This window comes from Micromesistius poutassou (genome assembly GCF_964030765.1).
Source record: "Micromesistius poutassou genome assembly, chromosome: 8".
Lineage (NCBI taxonomy): Eukaryota > Metazoa > Chordata > Actinopteri > Gadiformes > Gadidae > Micromesistius > Micromesistius poutassou.
The window spans coordinates 15,076,832-15,102,556 of NC_140278.1; the positions used below are offsets into that span (position 1 = coordinate 15,076,832).

Here is a 25,725-nt window from a genome sequence, read left to right on the forward strand (position 1 = left end):
AGAGTAGACAACTTCCTGTGATGGATAGTGGCACTTGGAAGCCATCTTGAAAGTCAGAGTGGTGGCCATTAACAAAGCCAGCCGCCATTGGCCTTGGCCCCCGATAAAACTACGATGGTAACTAGATGCATTTTTGGAAGCTCTATTTGCCGCCCCTAGTGATGGAATCACCAGGGTATATCCTGCACCGCGACAGCAGCTGGTGAACAGACAATTATAGCAGAGACAAGCCTGGTGGTGGGAGAACAAATCACTCTCACTTAGCATGGGGGGGGGGGGGGGGGGGGGGGGGAGAGACGGCTGACATCTCCTGCTGCTGTTCCAGAGCAAGAGGTGGTGCAGGCCGTGGTGTTGGTTGGTTTAATGTTGACCCTGTCAGACCACGGACCCGGTGCTTTGTTGTGTGGTCTCAATGGATCAACCTTGGCCAGAAAAAAAGCCATTCAAGACTGGTGTATTAATTCCCGTTGCTATTGATAAAGAAATGAAAGACCCTCCCCAGCCCTCCATGGTGTACTCTCTATCTGATGGTTTTGTCTTTGAAACGTGAGCCCCCCCCCCAAGCATGACGTTATCACATATGAAGGACAGAGCACAGTTATGTAATCTGATCTAACCGAATAGCGTCTAATGAAATCTAATATAGTTTGTGGTACGGACTTAAGATCCAGCCAGACAGATTTTTTTCATCAGGACGTGCGTGTGCTTGTGTGTCTGGTACACAACACCATCCTTCTGCCCATCAGGAAAAGAAGAAGAAAAGCAGACTGTTACTCATTCCATCTCCTCCTCCCAGCTTAAAACAAGCAGACACACTTTTTTGAGTGTTGCGTTACCATGGTAACATATCTAGACCATGGAGCGTTCCTTCTTTTACGCTGGCGGAGAAGCCAGACGAGCGGACCGTCCAAGCACCCCCATCCCCCCCCGCCCCCCCACTGTGGCCCATTTCTCGGGGGTTAGGAGGCGGATGAAACAGGAATGCAGATCGGAAACGGGAACGCCGGGTGGGGGAAGTAAAGCCGTCGGAGCGCCACAGTGAGGATTGTGGGAAAGGGAACAGGGTGCTGGGAAGAGCTGGTTCTAATTTTTTCTTTTTGTAAGACGCTGCGAGAAGTACACACTGTACTTTACACAAGCTGCTGGCAAGCCTTTTCATATCCACTCTCCATGCGCACACACAGACACGCATCAATAGACGGATGATCACACAGGAGCACACACGCTTTCACGGACACATCCAAAGGCAGACACACACACACACACACAGACACGTACACACACGTGCGTACAAGCACACACACAAACACACACACACACACACACACACACACACACACACACAGAGGACAGATACACACACATACATCACACGCATGCACACACACACACACACACACACACACACACACACACACAGTCCTCCACTCTCTCCAACAACTGGGACTGTAAGTACAATTACAAACAACAATTGGCTGATTCGCGGCGGATGTCAGATTTGACAGCATAAAGAGTGTATGTGCTGGTGGTAAGGAGGCAGAGTGATTTACAGCCAGGGCTACTCTTGTGTCTCCCTGGGGGCATGTGGAAAAAACGGAAACAAACTAAAGATGATTAATTGATTGTGTGAAAAAAATATTAAGTTGATATTTTTCTTTTGTAGAATTTCTTTTCGGTCTCTTGTGCATTGCGCTTGTGCACTGCAGTTTATTTTTTTTTCACTGGTGAGACAGAATGGGGTCTTTTAGGGTTACACTACTCAAATGGGGCTGAGCTCAGAAGATTGGAAAGCCAAGAGGTGATGTCTGAAGTATGGCTCTCTCTCTCTCTCTTGTGAGACACACATTTAACGCTGGCCTGGGCCTGAAAAGGAGTGTCATTAAGATAATCAATTCACCTACAGAGCCAGTCTGGTTCGCTTTGGGGTTTTCATCTTTGAAATTCAACGTTAAATGCTCTCCCCCTATGTTTTTTTACAATTCCTTCACAATGCTGCAGGCCCAGTGGTACATGGTAGCACATCAGGACGTTCCGTGTGTGGCATGTGAATGAGCCACCTTTTGAATATTGAGTGGTTGGTGGACTACAAACCTGACAAATTGTGTCCTTTTTGGCAATCAAAAGGACACAATTTGTCAGCTTAACTATCTGCTGCATGACCAGCTTTGGCACACTGAGCTCTGAATACAAATCACCTCTGATATAGACGGCACACACCATGCACACCTGCACGCCTGGGTGGTTACACGATGATTAGACTCAAATAGCCTACGTGCTATTCTGCCCCACGGGTTGCCAACATCCCCGCCTCCACCTGAAAAACACAATGAATGTCTAGAGTCTAGACCTCTAGAAAAAATATCCATGTTTGGCTTCGTTCTGTAATAACCCATGTGTCTTCGAGAGTCCTCGCGAGAGCACAATTTGAATTTGCTCAGCGAGTCACTCTGGGACTGAGCAATATACTCACTCCTCGATTCCCCTGGCCCAGAACATTAATCAATCACATCGGTGTATCTGATATAGGCAGGCCAAACGCGTTGCTGTTTTACCGACCGGATACGGCAAGAGTCTTATCTATTAGTTAGCTCCGCTGGTCTGGATACGTCACCTCTTGTATGCTTCTGATTGGTCGTAGTGTTATCCAATTGCGTGCAATGATGTTTTCAAATGCATGCTTGGTGCCGCCCCTTGAGTTGGGCCATTTTCATTACTGTTTGCGAGACCCTACCCCAGACCCCTGGATTTCCAGGCAACATGTGTCTGGTATGATGAGGCAATTTGCCTCCCCAAGGAAGACTGACTTTTTCCATTACATGAGCAGAACATGAGCGGAGAGGTGTGCAGCTCAGGCTGTAGACATTGGTGTTGTAGAACCTATTATTAATGACCAGGAGTCATACCACCCTACCTTAGAGAATATCGTGTTTCTGCAAAACCTATGAGACTGCAATGGAGGGGTTATGTTCTAGAAGGATGTGGTTGTCAGGGGGGCTCAAGGTTCGGGTGCATGAATGTACTCATTTGGATGAATGAATGGACCAATGCAGGGACGTATGAAGGCTTAAAACGACTAACATGGCAGATTGTGGACTGATTATCTTGTCCTTTCAGTGTACTGTCAGCTGTTTTCAAACGACATGTTAATTAACAAGATAAGATAAATATCAGAGAAAAAAGAGCGTGAAAGATAATACAATAATACAATAAAAAAAACATTTAATCTGCCACTGCTTCAGAAACTGCTTGTAAGTGTCGAAACAGAGAGAAAGGAAATTCAAAACCAACACAATACGCTAGATATATTTGTAGCATATCGAAACACTGAGAAAGTGAATATATAGTGAATGATAAATGAAACATGAATACAGAACAAAAATGACGGCTTTAACAGATACAAACCTGCTCCCAGAGAAGCACAGCATTATAACGCAAAATGGCAGTGGGTATTAGCAGGCGCACTCTCATGGCTGTGATAGCATGCTAGCTCCTTCAGCAGCCTACAAAAGACTTATCTCTTTCTCTCTCTCAAGGCGTCAACAGGCACGAGGCTATATGCCACACATCCGGCACAGATTAGCAGCGGGTTTTAAGCTGTCAAGCTCAAGACTCCATCATTATTTTTGTATTCCTATCGAGTGTCTGAGTGTGCTAAAGGCTTGACCGACAAGAAAGCTCGGCAAGCCGAGTGTTTGAGTGTGTGTGTGTGTGTGTGTGTGTGTGTGTGTGTGTGTGTGTGTGTGTGTGTGTGTGTGTGTGTGTGTGTGTGTGTGTGTGTGTGTGTGTGTGCGTGCGTGTGTGTGTGGTGTGACACATCGAGTGTCTTTTGTGTTTGCATAATATCTCAGTGCCTCATATTATGTTAATGTGTACCCTCTGTGTGGCTGTTTGTCTGTGTGTGTGTGTGTGTGTGTGTGTGTGTGTGTGTGTGTGTGTCTGTGTGCGTCTGAGTCGGCCCTCGTGTCTGTGAGATCCATATGTGTGTCTTGTGTGATGTTTAATATCACTGTACCGTGTCTTAGTGCGTGTGCGTTGCTATAATCACAACTCCACAGAGAAATGTGCCGGTGCATAACATATTTCTAATCTATCTTCCCTGTTCCCTGTGATCGTGATCGACTCTGACGTGTTCCTCCCTCTGCTCCGCCAGAACAAGGCAAGGTTCTCAAGGTCCTGCACACCAGTGAGGACGCCTTCATCATCGCCCAGTACACCCTGTTCCACAACGAGGGTCCCGTCCAGAACATGGCCATCGACGGACCCAAGGTAATGATCTACAAGTGACGACAAAGAGCGCTCGACTAGAACCTTCAGAGTAGGCCACTAGACAAACATGAAGCCAGTGCACCCCTGGCTTCATGCTCCCTCGCTATCCACGATTTAAAAAAATGGAATAACATTCAATTTCACCTCAGGAAACAATCAATGTGAAGCGATAAACAAGGTCATCGTTTATGCGTGACGGTGGAGGGTTGACGCTAGAGTTCGCCACTGAGATTTGTTTTGCTTGGATGCGGCTATCGAACGCGACCCCCAACATGGCCGGTGGGGCGTCCTCCCCCCGTTGATTGTGATGGCGGCGTTTCCCAGCCAAATGCAAACACTGACAGAACGCACATGCCCGCTGCTCAGCCGAGTGGAGCTGATCCTAAGAGCGGTCAAATAGAAGTGTCTTAGACAATAAAAGTGATAAAATCCTTTTGTTTGTTGTCTAAAGCTGACCCCACACTACAAGATAAATGTCCCGATATCGTGGCCGATTTGCCCCTTACGAGAATCGGGGTGGCGTTCCCATGGCAGCCGAATGGGGACGAAAATCGGCCAAGATTATCCTGTCTGCCGTAGTGTTCTAAGATAGAATCTCATAAGACCACCCGATCTCAAAATCGGGGTTATCCAACATGATAGATATTTTCGGCATGTTGAGTGTGTAGTCAACATAATAGCGACGCACGCACACACAAACACACGCGCAAAACACACACACACACACGCTGACCCGAGGGTGCTCCATAATGCCATCACATCACGATGGAGAGTCACCATCGTGATGCCCCCTCCCCCGGCGCCTCACTTTTCAATTTTTGTTTCCAAATATTTATTTAAAAACGAAAATATCTGTTTTAGTGCGTGTGTGTTAAATTAAATGGTTTTATATCTTAAACAAATTCCGTTGCAAATAGGAGGCATAGGCAGCATCAATATCCTAACTAAAAAAAGTAAGTCGGCCAACACAGACACATTTTGCAGATTGTAAATTGACATGAGACATAGTAAACGTTCACAATCCTGCTCTATGCTCTGTGATATTTTGTTTATCATCATTTCTATTAACTTCTGCGAGGCGCATAAAGTGGTCATGTAGATCGGTCGTCTGCCCGTCTATTACGCGTATCACACATGAGCAGATCTTGCACACAACGTCAGTCGTGTCCCTTGGCTGTCCTATTTGTTGTATATTTGTTGATGTTGTTATTGTCATGCGTGTTCTGGTTATTTACGCATGATTAAACATGAGTCTTTATATGGCAATAAAACAAAGCTTTGTTGCGTTTTTTTCCTTCTTTTTGAAGTGGGGATTGGGGGTGCGCCAACCCGGTTGGGACGTAAAGGGGGTGCACAGGAAAAAAAGTTTGGGAACCGCTGCTCTAGATCTACAATCTCTTGTCTCTCGATCTCTTGTCTCGTGCTGGATGACGTAGCCTACACGGCCGAGTATCGGATAAGATTATCCTATAGTGTGTGGTGTTCCGTCTTGTGTTCTAATCTTATGTAGGATCGGAGAGCAACAAATCGGCTGCGATTCTCGTTATGTGTGTGGTGTACTCCGACTCAAAAATCGCACAAGATTAAAAAATCGTGTAGTGTGGGGCAGCCTTTAGAAATGTATTTATTTCTTAAGGTTTAGAACGAATTCCAATTCAGTCATATAACTAAACTATATGACTATAAAACTATATAACTATATATATATATATAAATATATATATCTCGATTTGTTTTAATTTTGTGAATCACTGTTAAACAAACACTGTCATTTATTTTTATGAAGCAAAATAAACATGGACACATTCATCACCACATCATCGTCTAACACCACAGCATCCTCCTCCTGCTGCTCACAGGGACACCTCTATGTTGGCACGGCGATGGAGGTCCAGAGGCTGCAATTGGCTGACTGCGGTCGTTATGGCGACACATGCAGGGACTGCATTCTCTCCCGGGATCCGTACTGCGGATGGGACAGGGCCAGGAGGAAGTGTGTCCCCATTCCAACTGGCTACAACATCACCACTGGGTAAGGCAGGAAGGGGCCTCACTGCCACCGAGCTGCTGCAGGCTCTGGAGGACAACATAAGAGCCGGATGCGTATTGTGTTGTCACGGTTACGGCCCCACGTTCAATATTAATCTGCAGCCTCTATGGCTTAATGCTGAAGCTAAATGATGCGTTCACTGAATGTCTTTTCTCCTTTGTTTCCTTTTCCTTTGTGCGTGTGTGTGTGTTTGTGTACGTGTGTGTCTGCTTGTTTAGATATTTCTCCTTTCATTACGTTCTCGAGAAAATCACAAAGAGAGAGAGAGAGAGACACACATACACACACACACACACACACACACACAGAACAGAGATACAGAAAGACATTTATTCAGCGTCAGCGTCAAACAATTTGGTTTGCAGCTATATGTTCTTTGTGTAAATCATATCCATTGTGAAAGGTTCTATGTTGTTTCCCTGGCATAGGTGTTCTTGAGGGCCAAGAAAGAGTGGCAAAATGTTTAATCTTTATTTATATCTTAAAGTGCAAACAGATAATGAATAAGTGATTGTTAACTTACCTCTTCATTTATTTAAGCATCATGAGACATCAAAAGCCTGCAAGCTATGTTATGAAGTCATGTGTCCACATTTTTACAATAACTAAATTTGAATATATTTTTGAGTCTTTTTGTGTTTTGTAGCTAGTAAATAATCATGGAGGTTAACGGTGGAGCTATAAATAAACCAGGACTTCACAGAGCGTGCCTTTTCATTTTAACTTTGAGGATCTGAAAGAGAGATTTGTTTTAACAAACCTCTAATGCTTCAGCCCCATAGCTGATCTTTGACTCACAGGCAATTTATTTGTGTTGCTTACTGTTACTAAATATTTCCTCTCTCGCTCTCTCGGTTATTGTCCAACAGAGCTCTGATTCAGAACCTCGATCAGTCCAACGCTTCTGTTTGTGGGGAAGCTGCTGGTGAGTGTAAATCATCGTTCTCTTCTTCTTTTGTCTTAATTAAATATTTCAGAGCTGCACAGCTACAGATTATTATCATATAATTGAGGCCCGGCAAAAAGCCTTCAGGGCAAATACTTTCTTCAAACTATCAACGGATGCATTGCTTCCAGTCCCGAAAACGGGTTCTAACCTTGGGAAGAGGGATTTACGATGAATATGTACGATGCCCCGGTGGTGGGGGATACAATATGCAGTCTTTTTTCTGAACAGCCAAGGCCAAACTTCTTGAAAGCAAAGAAGTAAACAAAATGATGCTTGTAAGTTTCCACTGAATAAAGTTTAGACAGTTATTTTAAGGAAGAAGCTATAAGAGATGAGGTCAGACGTAGCCAAAGTCTCAGTCGAATAGTGTCTTGGAAAAGATCACTGACTTGAGAATCACCTCTCAAAAATACTTTAAATAGTTTAACCATTACGAATTAAAGTATGTATACGTTTTTAAATCCATCTACAAATGTATCAACTCTAGATTATGCTTTATGATTTCAAAACAGAACACACAAACATCATCTGTGGCTTTTTTGCATGATCTCCTCATGACCATGAAGATCTCCACAGCTAATATATTCACACTATATTACAAAATGTTCAATAACGGTCCAGACGTTAATCTTATCATCATTTGCTTTCCCCCCCTACCCCTCCCTTGGTCAGCAGCACAAAAGCATCGCAAAACCTCCCCCAAGAACGTGGTGGTGGGGTCCAGCACCTCTGTGTTCCTGCCCTGCCCCGTGCGCTCCTTCCACGCCACCTACCGCTGGGAGATGGACAACTTCATGAAGAGCTACCCCTGCCTGTTCTCCGGGGACTCGTGCGTGCTGGGCCCCACCGCGGTGGACCTGCCCCTGAAGGAGGGCGTGTTCCGCTGCATGGCCACCGAGGATGGCGTCAAGACGGAGGTCATCTCCTACCGCCTGGTGTACAACGCGGGGCCCCTGGCCGCCTCGCTGGCCTCCACCCTGGGCTCCTCCCTGCTGCTGGCGGTGTCCGCCCTCTGGCTGCTGTAACTTTAGCCCACGCTAACGCTAACCCCTGTCTCTGTCTTCACCAAGGTCTCCATGGTGACAGGAGGAATAAGAAGCGGGCGTGGCCAACGTCTGACGTCCAGGTCAGGTTCGCAGAGCATGGAGGTACAAAAAGAGTTTGAGATGCTCTCCTTGAGGAACTTTTTTCTCCCGTATTGATTCTTTTTTCTTTTTTTCTTTTTTTGGGGAAAAATGTGTGGTATTCAAGCCGAATGTCAGATTCAATTGATAAAAAAGCATAATTGTAATGGTCGTAGTATGAAAGCTGCATCAAATCAAAACAACATATTTTACAATGAGTCGTCTGCAAATTGAAAGATTGTTGCCTACGAATTATAGGAAACATATCAAGAATGAATCTAGATCCACACTCCGTCAAGTGCTTTGCGAACCTTGCCTTTTCTGATTTAAAAATAAAATACATATCCGACAAGTGGAGGAAAATACAATACTAAGCCAATTAAAATATTTCCACCAGTCCTCAAATCACTTTAATACCTATACTTAATAGTGCTTATTTGTGAAATTGTGAACCTTTATCACTGCTCATACATCTAAACACACATACACACATGCTCATTGAAACTTTGTTAGTACATCTATTTAGTGCATCTCTACAAGTAAAGGAAATAAATAAATCTGATAAGGAGATCTGATGAAACTAAAAGAAAGCCTTAACTCTTTTGGGACATTGGCCCCTAAGCACAATCCTTTGGCAGAGGAGGAGGAGGTGAAACATGGCCGCCACACTTGTCACTGTAAATGCTGGAGTCAAGCACGACGGCGAGCGTTGGGGAGCGAGCAGCCGCCTCGTGACAGGAAGTAGGCGGATGGGTACAAAGTCATTCTGGAAACATCACTGTGTCTCAGCGAAAAGGCAGGGTTTTTCTTTTTTTTTGGAACGATATCAGTCGTATTTTATCTTACTCTTTGTTCTTGCCGTTTCTTGCTCTGCTCTGTGCTTTTTATTTAAACAATCTTGTGGTAATAACAACCCAAATATGAGGTATATTTTATCATACTATAGGGCTTGTACATCGTGAAGTCACAACGCTATGGCTGCCTCCGTTTCGGAAGTATAGGAGCAAAGGAATGTTATTGGTAGTGATGGTGTTTTGGTCATTGTTTAGTGATTAATCGTGAAATTATTTGTCATTATCGGTGACATTGTTGTGTTTGAAACTGCTGCAGCATTTCCCATGCGAGACATGGCAAAACAAAGTTTTGATAAGCCTAGGTTACGGTATTTTTTCATTTAGGATTTTACTTTTAGGATTATTACTACCCTCTCGATTCAAAACAAAATGGGGGAGTATCGCCAACAAAAAATCCCATGATGCATTCTGATGTACAAGCCCTATTGCTATTACAGCTGTAGAAAATATTCAATAGAAATCCTTTTTGAAATTTGTATTATGACCAAAACAAACATACACTGAACCTAAATACAAATATTTTATTATGCAGAAAGGAAGTCCATGAAATACTGTGTATCAAATAATGTAATTATAATTTAATAATTCGTATTTTATGGATGATGTGCCATAATGCCATAAAGCAGCATAAAAAAATAGGAGCTAATACAAGATTCAAGTATTCTTTACTTTTCACGCTTTTGTTGGTGGTCAGACTTCTATGTTGACCCGACAGTGTCTGTCTCTGACTCTGGCCCCAGGGGCCAGAGCAGCCAAGAGGGCTCCTGTGTGTACAATTCAGCTCATCCTGGACCCAAATGCATGACCTTAGCTTTCAATTCATCCTTCATCCAATGTACAAACAAAAAAAGAAATTGTAAACGTGGTGTTCTTTTTTGCTTTAACCTTTTCCGTTCAAAAGATACATCCACATGATAGTGCAATGGGCAGAGGAGGATTAAAGTTTTGTAGATTGTGTGTTTAGTTTAACCTGAGAAAAGAAAGCTTGTGATTGTTACAATATGCTATGTGAAGAATGTTATGTATTTCATTGCTCTGCCAGTGCTGAATCCTACCGTTGCTGCCTATGTATGTGACTGTATTGTCTTGTTAGTTTGAGGTTTTATAGACCATAGTTATAACATGATGTGTAACCCTTGAATACTTTGACCTCGACCACCCAACTCCCACCAAGGGTCACCCATGTTAACAGACAGACTTTGACTGGGATGATTTTCATAACCAGCCAAGGCGCCCAGAAGAGAAAGAGATGGCGTGATTCACCAACTTTACCTAGCGCCAGAGGCAGATCCCAACACATATTGCTTAACCACGTAGTGTAATCATTAACAACAAAACATATTCTCTCTGTGGTGTTGACTGTGTGGTTGCACTATGAAACCAACACTGCTGTTGGACTACAATTTCCACTCATAAAATAACACTGAATCTATAGACCGAGGGCTTGCACGGTAATTCATAATATAGCGGTCGCTGCAACTGGCCACGGAAACCATTGTTAAATAATATTGCTTCCCCCCGGCTTAACCTAACTAATCATTATGTCGGGGAAAATATAAATAGTCAATCAGACATTGGGGCCGACAGACAATGATTAATTAACAGTCCAGGGCGGAAATATATAACAATGGGTAATCTTGCCATCAGATGTAGACAGTTTCACTCTGGGCCTGGTCTGGTTGTTTGCTGTTGTGTCCTCCTAATGTGAGGGCTGCTGCTTACTGCATTGCACTGCAACAGACCGCCCACTGTGTCGTATACTAGCGCTTGTCCTCATCCACATGGCTGGTGGTTGGCAGTTGGTTGGTTACCCTGTCCCAATCTATTTCAGCAGACACTTCATCCATGCAAAGGGCTTAGAGACATCGCAGCACATTGGGGATTGAATCTAGTACCTTTCGCGCAGAAAGTCGTACCCTCACCCCAGCATCGACCCCAGCAGAACCATGTGGTCAAATCACTGCTACTTACACATGTAAGATGTTAACGGCTTTGCTTTGAAAGGAGTCCAAGGAACCCACCGGCCTCAATCTTAAAGGAGAACTCCGGCGATTTTTAACCCCATTATTGTTTTCCTGAGGATCACCCAATGTTGAGGGAATATGTCACCACAGATTACCCCGTGGACATATCCAGAAAGCCCTTACTAGCCGATAGCAGAACGGATGCACGCGGATGCACAGCCACTGGCTAGTGGCTGGGACCGCATCTGTTCTGCTATCGGCTAGTAAGGGCTTTCTGGATATGTCCACGGGGTAATCTGCGATGAGTGTTTACATGCAAAAACACAAAGTTTATTCTGTTTCGCCACACTATTTGAGTTAAACGAGCACAGTGTTGTTTCATAAGGAACCAACTCGTGTTACATGTCTTGGAATTGTTCCCTGAATGTGTTTAGAAGCCCCAAAAGCAGATAAAGAGCTTGCCCCCATAGGTTAGCGTTATAGCTATTCCGCCGGCAGCCAGTGCAGATCTCTGGCTTGGTCAAATCAATTTTCGTCTGGTTTTTAGCTTCCCTCAACGTTGGGTGACCCTCAGAAAACAATAATGGGGTTAAAAATCGCCGGAGTTCTCCTTTAACTGCTGTAATCTGTACCATCGTGTTTTCTAAAAAGTGTTTTGTGCGGATCACAGAGCGGCACGGTGCTGTAGTCACACGGGTTCAATTAAGAAAATGAACCTCGGCGTTGGCCATTGTTTGGCCCGTGGGGCTTCTTCTTCTTCTCTTGTTCGGTTTCGGTTTTAGCACCTCAATGAAGGGCTATGTGTCAGAGGGTGGATGGTAAAAGCGGGCAGTGAGTTGTGGCTGCGGCAACTAGATTATGTTCACCCTTCATTGCCGCTCTGGCCGGTGCTACTGGTGTATTACATACAGACGATTCCCATTGAGCACTTTACTTAATTACCCCCCCCCCCCACACACACACACACACACACACACACACACACACCCCACTACAGACCATTGCTCTAATGACATCACTTAATACGCCACAGACTGCATCTGCCCTTGAAACTGGCTCAGAGCTGCTAATGCTTCTGCTGCTGCTGCAACCAAGGCTACGGCATACTATAGAGAACTACAGGTTTTTAACACACACTCATTAACCGGCCGCTTAACACAAACACTGGCTTTCAGGCATTCAGGACAGCACCTGCTGCGGACGAATCAGCTGGATCGGGTGAAGTTAGTTGTCCTCTGTTTCTACTTTGGGTTTTTCGAGTGCCAAGTAGGCTACTGTATCTTATGTGTGTGCCACAATTACGTGTCTTGATATCTATATCGATTTATATATGAGTTTAAAGATAACATGACAGATTCTAATAAAGTGATTTATATATGTTCCATGCCCTTCCAATGCCACCTCATGACATGTATTTTTAAAGGACATAACATACATCCATAATGACGTGTTTCCCGGAATTTAAGATGTGCAGTGAAAATTAATAAAGTACTCAAATGATATCTTATCACGTTTTGCATGTCAAATTGATCCTGTAAAACACACGTTTTGCCTTTACGACATATCTATGAACCTATTTATACTGATCTATATCTATCTAACTATCCGTTGTTCTGTCTGGATATATCTCTTAAGCACTGGAATGTTAGGAGTATGGATCATTGGAGGGGATGCACCACTAACCACACACAACTAGACACACAAAATGGTTGACAGATGATGAGATGCATTCAAGACAGGAAAGCTTTACCGCCATCTATAGGTTATAGGGAGAAGTGTTCAATTTAAAAATGACAAATGGACTGGTGTTATTCATGAGAGTAAAATCTATAAAAAATGTATTAATGATAATTATATCAGTATAAGTAAGTATACATTTAATAGTTATAATATTTAGAATAATCATGACTTTGGTTTGCCATTAGGATTTATTCCTTATGCCTCCATTCTCATCCTGTTGATAGTCTATTGCAATATTATTCATCTAAAACAAAGGACAAGTGAACGGAAATACGTTAAGGAGCAGGTTCTTTAATGAAAACCCTAACCATAGATTATACTGCGACTTTAAGTTCAAGTTACAAAAGGGCACCATTTACTGTATACCTGATGCGTTTATGGAGTGATTAATGGTAAAATAAATGTTCATTTGGTTTTTGTTTAAAACAATGAGTCTTTGTGGAGCCTGAGAAAGGAACGTGGCCCTACTAGTTAGTCCTGAAAAGGACATGTTGTGGTGTGGAGAGTGCCGTGAATGAATTATTTTACATTTGCATGCCATCCATTGTCACCTGTCAATTGTCACTAGAATGGATTCAGCAAAACACCCTCACACACACGCACGCGCACCAGGGACGGCGCTACACCGGGGCTAGGGGGTGCTATAGCCCCGTCAAAAATCTGTGTAGCCCCAGTTAAGCCCCTGTGTATCATAGCTGCTTTTATTGAAAAAAACAGAACCTCTTTATAAAGTAACTAGTCTTGAAAATCAATTATTTTCTTAGCACTCCCACCTATCGGTCAAGCTCCCCATTAGCACCGGGAGAGAAAAAATCCTGGCGCCGTGCCTGACGCGCGCACACACACACACACACACACACACACACACACACATAGCTGGATGCGCTCCTACTGACACATCCAACATTCCAGAAGAGTGCACACACACACTCCCCCTCACTCTTACACACCCAGACAGGCACGAGGAAGAGGAGGGAGGACTGGCCGGAAACCGCGACATGAAAGGGGTGGAGTATCTTCTTGTCACCTTTTCCATTAGGAGATATTCTACCATGGACCTATAAAGATTTCTGCCGAAGAAAACTCAATTGGATGAAGCGTTCAGAATGGTATTATAATAATCGTATTTCTACAGCGGCCAGTCTACACGGTGTATTTGAAACCTTTACAGACACTTGACAGTTTACTGCTGTCGAGTTTATGTTCAATTACGCGCTTACAAATCCCCGCCTCCGGCCACATGATTGGTCGAACACATTGAGGTAAAGAATGTGAAACGCCCCTTTCACAGAGATTTGAGTTACGTTCCATCTCAATTCTGATTTGTTTGAATAGGGTATAGTGCGCTCCTGGAGTTGCAATGCAGTGTGTCGAGACCTTTAACTGAGCGGGTTTCTGGTCAGTGTCTTTAACTGGGAGGACCTCTTGGGTACGTAGTTTGTTTATATGCTGAAGTTATTCTGAAGGGTGCGTTGGTTTGTTAGTGTGCCTCGGCATCCGTTTTTAGTACAACAAAAGTAGTTAATACATAATTACAATCTGTTACAACGATTATTTAGTTGTTGCCAGTCACTTTTGTTACTGTGTGTGTGTGTGTGTGTGTGTGTGTGTGTGTGTGTGTCGTGTTTTTTCTTTTTACTGTGCCTTGTGTATGTGGTTTTATTTCTTTGTATTGGTGTATGTGTGTTTTTGTGAGATGGGTGTATATGTATGAATATGTCAATAGTGTGATCCATGCGATTATGTCTTGAAACCGTTTACATTACATGGATCTAAGATAACAGGTAAAACAGGATAGCAAGATGACAGATAAAGAGGTGTTCCCAGAGTTCGATTAATAAAATAAAAAAATAAATATTACAGCCCTTTAGTTTGATCTGTTAGTTATTCTGTGGAAATGTGTCAATCATTGGCTGTTACCAAGGTTACAGGATCAGGTTTCTGCATAATCAATAAACCTTCAACAAATTCAAACATTCAAACAATTTAGCCAGGTTACAGACCTAAAGAAAAACACTTTTTAATCAGCCAAACCTGAAACCTGAAACCTTATTTCCCAAGGATCTGGCATCAGCACTTGTTTAGGAAATGTCTGTATTTTGCAAACACAGCTTTTCTGGACTGAGTGATGGATACACAGATGTTTAAATCATTCCATAAGGTAGGCTAAGACAATGTTCAGTTTCTAACAGAAGCACTGAATTATAACAAGCAAGACACAGGGTGGCGGTGACCTGGCACAGTGGTATCAGGTTTGAATCAGGCCACAAACATCTACTCCAATATGTGATAGAAACCCGAAGCGGAAGCCAAGGAATGGTCTCACTTCCTTTGGAACATTTGTTTTTGTACTCTACTTTCTCTTCAACTCTGGCTCACTCCTCAAGTCTCACGACTTTGAAAGATGTTGGTAAAAATGTCACTGTCATTATGTAGCCCCCTGGAATTGTGTTAATTATAACTGCCATGAATCCCATTAGATGAACGCTTCAGACATAACTCATGGATTTCATCCCAATAAATATTAGAAACAAAGACCCAAAGAAAGTCCTCATGGTTCATGCCGGCACTATAGATTGAACCCTGGTGAGTTGAGTGATTGTGTTCTCTTGGATATCTCTTAATATGTAGGCTGACTTTTTGTTTGTTTATTGCCTTAACCTACTGTAACGTTTGTGTTTCATATTTGGAATTATATTTTATTTTCTAATATTCATGACTACACAGTTCTTTCTATCTATTGCAGAGCAATTTTGACAGAAATAATTACCCTCTGTATTAATAATACTCTGAATCTGAATCCAATCACAGATGGATTAGTGAGGTCCTATCAAGACAAGCTGAAGTATTTTGTACTGCAGCCTTTTCAAACTTTTTGAAACCCAGTTCCACTGAACAAGTGACCCTCAGCTTCTGGGGCCCACTCAGACATGCATAAATAACCTGAATATAAACAGGATTTCAGGCCCAGTAGCCACTTCTTCACAGCACCCCCTGCGACCCGACCCATGGTTTGAAAACCGCTGCTCTGCTGCACTGTAGTAATCACTGTACTACACACTGTAGTACACACTGGGGGAACAGAACAAACTGAACAAATCACTCAGAAACACAGGAACAAACAGCTTTTCATTTTAGGTATTATCAGACCATCACAGGATGTATGAAACTAATTTTTGGGATCAACTTGTTTAGAAAACACTTTTATTCATTTAGGAGCAGGCAGTGATTAGGGAATCTTGCTCAAGAAGGCTTGGAAGTAGGCTGTTTACATGGGGGATCAAACCCAGTCGGTTTTTGTCTGGGAGTCAAACACCACATTATTTACTCCTACTTACTTGATGTTTTGACTTTATTAGGACTTGGACATTTAAAACCTAGCATGCAGTATACAAAGGAAGTAGAAACAAACACACGGCAGAGACAAGTCGATGGTACGCAGGTGTACTGGACAAAATGGCTTACAAGTGGTTACACCTCCCGTCGTCTACTCCACCTGTGTTTATGCTGTTTGTATGCAGCCTGTAAACATCCTGCCGCATCATCAGACCATCAGGGAACTGATGTCACTGTTTGGTGCTGATGTGCTGCTTGGGGTTGTTGGCATGGGTACCGCCAAAGCTTGTCGATAAAGACAAACCGCATATCAACAGTTAGGTAAATATCACGTCTAATGTACAGCATGGACACACACCATGATGACAATCACCAACCAATCAATGGTCATGTTGTCGTTTCATCAACGTAGCTGTTCATTATTTCAGAGAGGGAATAGATGAAGGTCTATTCTGATATAACATATTTATATGCTATAAATATATAACATATTCATAGCAGTCATAGCAGTCCCATTTAGCAGATTATTTTATCCAAAATGTTCTGAAATGTAACTAAGTAGCAGGTAGGGTTTAGGCGTCTTACTCCAGGATGCCAATATAGACGGCAGACATTAGGAGTTCCAACTCACAACCTTTCAAACCCCGGGCCCTTACCCCTGGAATATGTTTTTGACCATTCCTCAAACACAGAATGTTGCAGATCATTAGAGGACATCTGTATGACCAATCATTGACCAATCATCTGTATGACCAATCATTAATGATTTGTATAATCCTCACCCTAACCACAAACCCTAACCATCGGACAACCTAATCGGACAAAACCAGAACTTGCATATTATAAATCTGATGGAATAAAGACAGAAAGGGTCAGGCATACAACACAATGCAATGTGACATGCAACTGTAATGAACTATTAAACTAGTAAACATCCTTTCCCTGTTCTTGTCTGTTCTAGTCAATCTGGATCTATAAGCTTCCTGTACGAGTAATTGAGTACTGTTGGCACTGTTGCCTGGAGTTGCTTAGTTTCAATGTAGAGACACTCTCTGTTAGTATGTTTATTGGCAGGATTATTTAGTTATGTTTACACTGCTCAAGGAGGACAATGGCAATAATATCACAATGTCTGGTTAGTCTCCTTTCAAAATAAAGGCAGAATTCTGCATGTTATCTTTCAGAGTCCAATGAAAACAAATATTATCCCCTCTGCGTGTGCAGACGTGTGGTTTCCCAGGGCGCTGTCTTTGCCAGTGGTGTGCTGTAGGAGGCCAACTTCCATAAACAAATTGGGCGCCTGCGCACACAAAAAAGTGTAGAGTGTGGCTTGTGTGTTTGAAAATGAGTTTATGAGTAAGGATAAGATTGTTTACCACACATGCCACTCCTACACAGTCTGGGTACTTGTCTGCTACACACTAAGGATATTGCAACCAACAAGATAAGCTGGGGAGCGGAAGATATACTTTCAGAATAAAAAGAAACACTTTCTTCAAGTGTCTTATTTCTTTACTTAACAAGGTCAACTTCCAGGTCTGTTACCAATATTGACAGTGAATGATTAATGTCTAGTAATATTGTTTGTTCCTTCTGTTTACCCCAATTCAGCCAATTTTAAAACTATGAGTGACAGAACCATGGTATCTAGTGGCTTACTAGCCAGAGTTTCTGAACTCCAAATGCCCTATATATGTATGTTTACATGTAGGGGGGGCACACCCTGTGAAATGGTGAAATTGTCCTTTAAAGCTTTGAAAAACTATTGAATTAATACTGGGCCATACTTATATCTTACTAATACATTGTCTTAGGCCCAAGTAATATTGTATTGAGTGCAAATCATTGTTCTAATTAGTTAATAATTACTTTAGAAGATTTTTCTTGTTGAAAGAATAATAAGACATTAAGGAACAGAGCATGAAGGAGCAACCCTATAAACAAATAGAGAGCACCATGAATCATTGAATGGATACAGTCTATTACATTCATATATTTACTCAACAGAACAGTGAGTAATATGATATCGACCACTGTTGACCTCTGTAGAATGAATTATTATGAGAAACAGGGCTGTTGCATGTTTCCCTGAAGAATCAAGTTGCATGTTTCCCTGAAGAATCCAAAATCATTTGGTAAATGGTCCTGATTTATACAGCTCTTTTATCCAAAGCGCTTTACAGTGTTGACATTCACCCATTCATGCACACATTCACAGTGGAGTCAACCACGCAGGTCGACAGCCAGCCCGTCAGGAGCAATTAGGGTGAGGCGTCTCGCTCAGAAGGAGCCGGGGTTCGAACCTCCAACCTTGCGGTTACCAGCCAACCCGCTCTACCGCCTGAGCAAATGCCGCCCCAGTTGGAATATACCTAGGGCAATATGATATAAATATTGAATAGTCCTGTTCTTTGGTGTAATTTTCATTAGAAAATGTACTGGTTTGGGAAATGGCTGGACTGTTTCAATGTACTAAACTAATGTTGAATTAATACGCTGAGTAAATCAAAAGTTGAATTATATTTGAATCTTATTATCTTTCACATATTTTGTATCCCTGGTCTAGACAAGTTGATAAGAGATTCACAGCCCCTCTCTCCCTCGTAGTGATCTATAAAAGCGATAAAAAGGAAATTGCTGATTTACTGCAATCTATTGGCCACGTTTGCACAAACATAAATATTAACTCAAGCCTCGTCATATCTTAGCTGGATTCCCACTGTTTGTTTAGTGGGGTTATAAAGCCAGATGACACACGCAGAAACAACAATTATGTGGTGATAGAGACGAGTCTGACAAGTTTGTATGAATGTGATGCAGTGTAAAGGACAACTTTATGCTGAATCTTCCAGCCTTCACTTTGTTTTGTCATTGTTTTTTTCCCAGGTTGTCGTATCTCAGATGATATGGCAGAGGTTGATGTTCCTATATATGAGATATTTGGATGATATGGTATAGTGTGGCTGTATTCACTTGTGAATCAAGCACCCTGTACTAGGGTAGGCTGATAGAGTTCCTGGTAACCCTGTATTATGTATGCCAGTGCATACTTACACATATTTAGTCTAAATGATATTAATAAATCAATACTTACCTTTATTTAAATACCTTAAAAAACAATGTTACAGGGTACTTTCTTGAAACAAATACAAAATAAGTACTAAATAGTACATAAGGAAAAACATTTATATTTGTGGGATCAAACCGTGTCTAATTAATATGTCTAAAAGTAACGATGGGTCTGTATCACTTTAAAAAAAATGTTAACCTCAGAAATATAAAGAACACAATACTAAATATATGTTAGGCTCATCAGGTCAGATGTACCTATAATTTATAGAACATTTATTTGAACAAATGAAGCAATTTGAACTGCAATTACTTCACATCCTCTGCCATCTGTTTCCTGGAGATGCATTACAAACAAACATGTTGCCTAAGAAATTTTTACTCAATGGGTGCATCAGAGAGAGAAGAAAAGAAAGAAAAAGAAAAGAGAAAGAAAGTTTAATTTCCCTTAACCTGTGTTGTTTCTGCATGGCAGACAGAGTGGCAGTTTTCACTTCTCTCTTTCAACAAGACAGTCACAACTTGAGGGCAACATATCAGTTGGGACATCCCAAGTTAAGCAAGGCATCCTGAAGACAAATGCTATTGCCTAGTTGCTGGATATACACAGAAGGGCAGCCAAGACTTACATCTCTCCTTTCCATTTGTTTTTCAGATCTATCCACAATGTTTTGGACATTGCTGAGCCAAAGTGTTCTAATCTGTGGATTGGTCACATCTCACTCGCTGACCACGCCCACGGTCCCCACAACAATCTCCAAAGAAGGACCATGTCGTATTTACAACGCTGGCCGTTCTGCAGACTGCCTGGGAAGACAGCTCGACCGCATTCCCTGGAGACAATTTCCATCCACACTGGAGAAGGTGGATCTCTCCTACAACAAACTTCAGACTGTCTATGCTGAAGACTTCCAGAATCTCCCCCGTCTTCAGGTCCTTCAGCTGCAGTTCAATAACCTTTCCCACATTGATGAAGATGCCTTCAAGCACAACCCCATCCTGGAGTCTCTAAATATATTCAACAACTCCCTGCGTGAGATCCCTGCCCCAGCTCTGATTTCGCTAATAAACCTCAAGAAACTCGACATGTCTAATAACCTCTACAAACGTGCAACCTTAGTGGAAGGCTTCTCCAAACTAGTCAAACTCCAAGTCCTTTCCATGGGAGGACCCCTGGTCATGGGACTCAAAAAGGGGGACTTTCAGCCATTGAAAAACATTACATTACAAGGTTTTGCTATCAAGTGCACTTCTAATTTGAGCTACTATGAACTTGGTAGTTTAGAGGTGATCCATACACAGCAGATGGGATTTGATATGGCCATCGACCAGAGACCTCAAGCTCTCCCTTTAATGCTGAGTGATATTGCAAACAAGTCCTTCACTGTCATTCAGTTCCGCAACCTATTTGAATTCATGTACTTCTCGGGGAAGGAAGACATTTTCTTCAATTTAAGGTACGTTAAGGCCTACCAGCTCATCTTTCACCGTGGAAAGTTTAATGAGAATCTTCTACGGATGGCCTTAATGAACCTACAGGAGGCCAACACTGTGAAGAGACTGAGGCTTCAGTACATCGACTTTGCTCGTTCACCTACGTTTGAAGACAGCGGTGCAGGATCCAGCATAACAAACCTTACATTGGATAGATTGGATCTTTGGTAAGTATCCTGCATGCCTGATATGTGAATGGCTATTGTCTGCTAAACAACTAAAAAGTAATAGTAGTAGCATTTATTAAATGAAAAAAGCTGTAAATCCTAAAGGGGCTATCTGATAAGTGATAGACAAACACTAATTAGCTGACTCAGTCACATTCATTCAGCTTGTGCACTTTGTTATATATAAATTGTTTATTTCAAAATCTGTTCAACCAGGTATATCAGTAATCCTGATGTGCTGCGATTTGACTGGCGCTTCACTTGGTTCAACAAGGTCAAGCAGCTGTCCCTCCAGTATGTGTACTTCAACTCGGTGCCGTGTGACGCCTGGGCAGAGATGGGGAGTGCGGAGATGCTGGACGTATCCAACAACCGTCTGCAGGACTCTGTGCTCTACAACAAGAGATGCGACTACACGGGTAGTGTGCCCCATGTTCGCATCTTCAATGTGAGCACCAACAGCCTTGTCAGCCTGGAGGAAATGTCGTCCTTGACTCAGGAGTTTAAGCGACTGCAGGTCCTCGATCTGAGCCACAACAGGCTGGGGTCCTCGGTGGGAAGCAGGGATTGCGTGTGGAAGCCGAACATCACTAGACTGATCGCTCACCACAACCAGTTTGTGAGTGAGGCCTTGCAGTGCCTGCCCACCACCATGCAGTTCCTGGACCTGTCCAACTGCGGCCTGGGCCAGCTGGACATGACCTTCTTCGACCAAACCACCCAGCTCACTGAACTGCTGCTCAGTGGGAATAAAATCAAGTTCATCCCTCCGCACTGGAGGAGCGCCTCCCTGCAGTCACTTACCCTGGACGGCAACTCGTTTGGGGTCATCAGCGTGGAATCCTTCCGGGAGATGCCTCTACTGTCTCGTCTCAGTGCCGGCAATAACCCGTACCATTGCACATGCGAGCTCCATGCCTTCATCCAGCAGACCCAGTCCCAGGGGAAAGTGAACCTCACAGAGTGGCCTGAGAATTACAAGTGTTATCACCCGGAGCCCTTCCTGAACACTCTCATAGCCCATTACCTCCCTGCACACGTGGCCTGTGACATACGCCTGGTGATTGTCATCTCGGTTGCCGTGACGGCCGCCGTGGTGATGATACTGATGCTGATTTGCTACATATTCAATATTCCCTGGTATGCCAAGGCCACCTACCAGATAGTCAGGGCGAAATACAGAGCCCACAAGGAGAGGGCGGCCGGGGAGGGGGAGGTCTTTGTGTACCACGCCTTCATATCCTACTGTCACTCAGACGGAGACTGGGTCAGGGATCAGCTCCTGCCCTGCTTAGAGAACAACAGGGACCCTTTCCGTCTGTGTATTCACGAGAGGGACTTCATGCCTGGAAAGTGGATCATCGACAACATCATCGACAACATTGAAAGCAGCCGAAAGGTAACGCAGTATTGTACTTCAAAATAAATACTGCCATCTGTCTTAGGCCGCCATCTGTCTCTCATGGCCAAAACACCCCATAAAATGAAAATGTATTCAAAATTATGTTGAAGGAATTAAAGCTAATTTGATTGTTTTTTGTTCTTTTTATTCTCAGGTGATTTTTGTACTCTCCCGGCACTTTGTGAACAGCGAGTGGTGCAACTACGAGCTCTACTTCGCCCAGCAGAGAGCCATGGGCAAGACTTTCAGCGACGTCATCCTGGTGGTGTTGGAGCCCATCGACCCCCACTCCCTGCCCAGCAAGTACTGCAAGCTGAAGAAGATGCTGAGCACCAAAACCTACCTGGAGTGGCCGCAGCAGCCCAAGCATCAGCCCTTTTTCTGGACACAGCTGAAGAGCGTGCTGGGCAAGCCATCTCTGATGAGAGGCAGAGCTGACAGCACAAGGAGCAATGCAGTCTCAGAGGGTGGGGTGTCCGTGATAGAGCCCCCCATGGAGGAGGAGCAGCATGATGATGGTGTAATTAAAGCAGAACTCCACAGAGAGGAAATGGAGACTTATAAAGAACTATTCCTCAAGCCCATCCCGACAGCAGTCTGAAGATCAGCTTTGCAAGAAAATGCACCGAAATCAATGCAGCGTCCTTCAAATTAGAGGTAAATATGTATGGGTCTGGTGGGGGCCTGTCTATCTCTGAGAGACCCTGCCAATAGACTCTGAATAGCCATGAAGTCATTGGCTCCAAAGTGCTCTCCCATGTTGTACTCCTGTCAATCACCTGCTGTGGCATCAAGTGTCCCTCTGCAAGACAAATCTGTTGACTGTTTTCTGCTTCAGAGGCTGGGGATCGCTGACTGATCCCCCCCACACATATATATATATATATTCACTTGCATTGCACCCACCAATGTATGTCAATCCCACCCATGTAAACACGCAAATAACAGACACATACACACACACACACACACACACACACACACACACACACAATAATCCACTTCTACTTAAACCTATGGTAGGCAACTTTGGAGAAACCAGACAGTTTTCAAGAGTCAGCTAGATTCTGAAAGTATCCAAAAATGACTAGCTCGCCTTTAGCAATAGATCTGCCTAGCCTTTTGAAAGACTTGGTAATGTGCGTTGAGTGCATGGGCAGAGTGCGGGCAGGTAGACAGGTAGGTAGGTAGACAGACAGGTAGGCCATCGAATCATTTTATTTGGCCCAAATGAAGTGATTTGGCAGGCTTTGTACAGGCCTGCGAGAGCCACATTAGTGGACTCTTTAATTTTTTCAGAGCTTCTGATCTAATGATTGCTGTTGGGATGTAAAGAGAAGTATGACAAAAATGCTTCCAAAATAAATGCTTACCCTAGCTTTAAGGGACACATCATTTTCTTATCAGAGAAATAAAATAATAGCCAAGCACTATAAGGATCAGAAGCTTTAGTATTGTTTGAACTGCCAATATGTGCAGCACGTGTTTTTTATAGAAACTTTAATGCTGATCTTTCTTTATACATTTAAAAAAGACTTGGATAACATTATGGCACTGATTATGTAATATGGCATTGCAGGTTCAGAACATTGTGGATGGCCGTTTTTAAACGTCCACCAGATGGCACCATGACAATGATGAGCAGTGGATAGGGGAGAAAGTTCAGAAGCTTGAACGGTATTCTGAAATATTGAATGTAAAATTCTGCAAATGCTTGCAGTGCTTGCACTATGTTTGATAGTTTTGTTTTTTGTTTCTCTATAAACATTTCTTATAAACAAACCTTTGTTTTGTCATATGCTTTGACTTTGTAAATGCTGGACATTTGTGATATATTTTTACACCAACAATATATTATTTGTAAAATAATAAAAAAAATAAGAATGATCTTTTCATGAGTAACGTTTTATTCGAAAATATTAAAACAAATATCCTTATAGTCTAATTAGCCTATATCCCCGCATTAGACCATGGTGGGCTGCCCAGGCCTCATATTCAATATTCTGTCAATTACAATTACACAAAAAAACAAGTATTCAAATATACAATTTATTTTGCAGATTATTTTCAAACAAAATGCATGAGTTTCAAAACATCAACCCATGAGTTGCAACGAAAGGCCGGCCCCTTTCGTTGAGGAGCCAAATTTTAGCACTTTCAATCCCAACATTATTGGTTGCTCACAACCTCTGAAATATAACTCATTTCAAATAGGCTACTATATATCCATAATCAAATCAAAATAATATTATACAAAGAATAAAAGTGTAAAATTAGCACCGTATAACAAAGCATTGGCTATAGAAATTCAGGTGCTTACAAACATTCAAATTTATAAATATACAGTATGAAAAGAATTCTGGACGAGAATCTGTTTCTTTTTAAGGGTGCGAACCATAAAGTAAAAAAAAAAAACATTTTAATTTGATTGACAAAGGCTACGTATGACGTCACTGCAAACCTGCTTCGTTGCCACAGGTGATCCATGCTGCAGGACCCGCCAGGCTCTGATTGATCACCAACGCCACATATATTAACTTGATGAGTCGCGGTGAGGAGATTGTCCACTGGCGCTTGATAACCTCAACACTGAGGTGAGTTCTACCTTGTTGTTTTACTAAATTGTAAATCGTATAGTCAGTCATGGGCTACTGACCCACTGGTAGGCTACAACAAATATGGATATTAAGTAGCGTAATAATTCGTCAAATAAAAGTAACACTTGCATTTGAACATGTGCAAATTATCCGTTTTAAACGCAAGGTAGAAACGTATGTAAAGTTAAGGGATAATTACTGGACTTGGGACATTTCGAATTTAGCCTCGCTAATTGTTGGGGAATTCGAGCTAGAACGATAGGAGCCAGTGTTATGGCAGCTTTTTCATTTTTAGGATGTGATGTCCAAATAGTCCAAATTTGAAAAGGTCTTTCTACCAAACTGGCTTCGTCCCCCTCGTCTCTCAGCACCCATGCATTATGGACCGCAGGGTTGAATAATTTATTGCGGAAAATCTTTCCATAAGGTCCAAGAATCAGTAACATTCCAAGTAAACACCGTCACGGCGACGGTGGGTGATGATGGCTAGACGAGGTCGGTTACCTTTTAGCGGATCTCAAATGACTTGCATTAATGGAATGGCAAAGCAATTTCAGCGCCACGATTATACTTACCCAGCTGCCCCTGACAACCTCTCTTTCTCTGCAGGGGGTCTGGTCCTTTGTTGCTCCACTAAAACTGTCAGATTGGGTGGTGTGAGTCTGTTCCCTTCTAGAAGAGTGTCGGTTATCAGTTGGACGAGGGTCGGTTTA

General features: G+C 42.8%; 2 protein-coding genes across 2 annotated transcripts in view; both read left to right on the top strand.

Annotated features, from left to right (window-relative positions):
- The window catches only part of LOC311351140 (semaphorin-7A), a gene marked incomplete at both ends in the record, with an annotated part of 26,996 nt that extends 18,706 nt beyond the window's left edge, over positions 1–8,290 (top strand). The window contains 4 exons of the mRNA XM_084471239.1: positions 4,151–4,266; positions 6,126–6,298; positions 7,186–7,241; positions 7,941–8,290. Of these exons, the coding sequence (XP_084327365.1) occupies positions 4,151–4,266; positions 6,126–6,298; positions 7,186–7,241; positions 7,941–8,290 (695 nt within the window). The remainder of the gene's footprint in view (positions 1–4,150; positions 4,267–6,125; positions 6,299–7,185; positions 7,242–7,940) is intronic.
- Positions 8,291–14,293: 6,003 nt separating this feature from the next.
- On the top strand, positions 14,294–24,005 carry tlr18 (toll-like receptor 18). The gene is made up of 4 exons (XM_084471404.1): positions 14,294–14,376; positions 20,008–21,013; positions 21,230–22,412; positions 22,570–24,005. The coding sequence occupies exons 2-4, from the start codon at positions 20,019–20,021 to the stop codon at positions 23,014–23,016; spliced, it is 2,625 nt and encodes an 874-aa protein (XP_084327530.1). The 5' UTR covers positions 14,294–14,376; positions 20,008–20,018; the 3' UTR covers positions 23,017–24,005.
- The last annotated feature ends 1,720 nt before the right edge of the window (positions 24,006–25,725 follow it).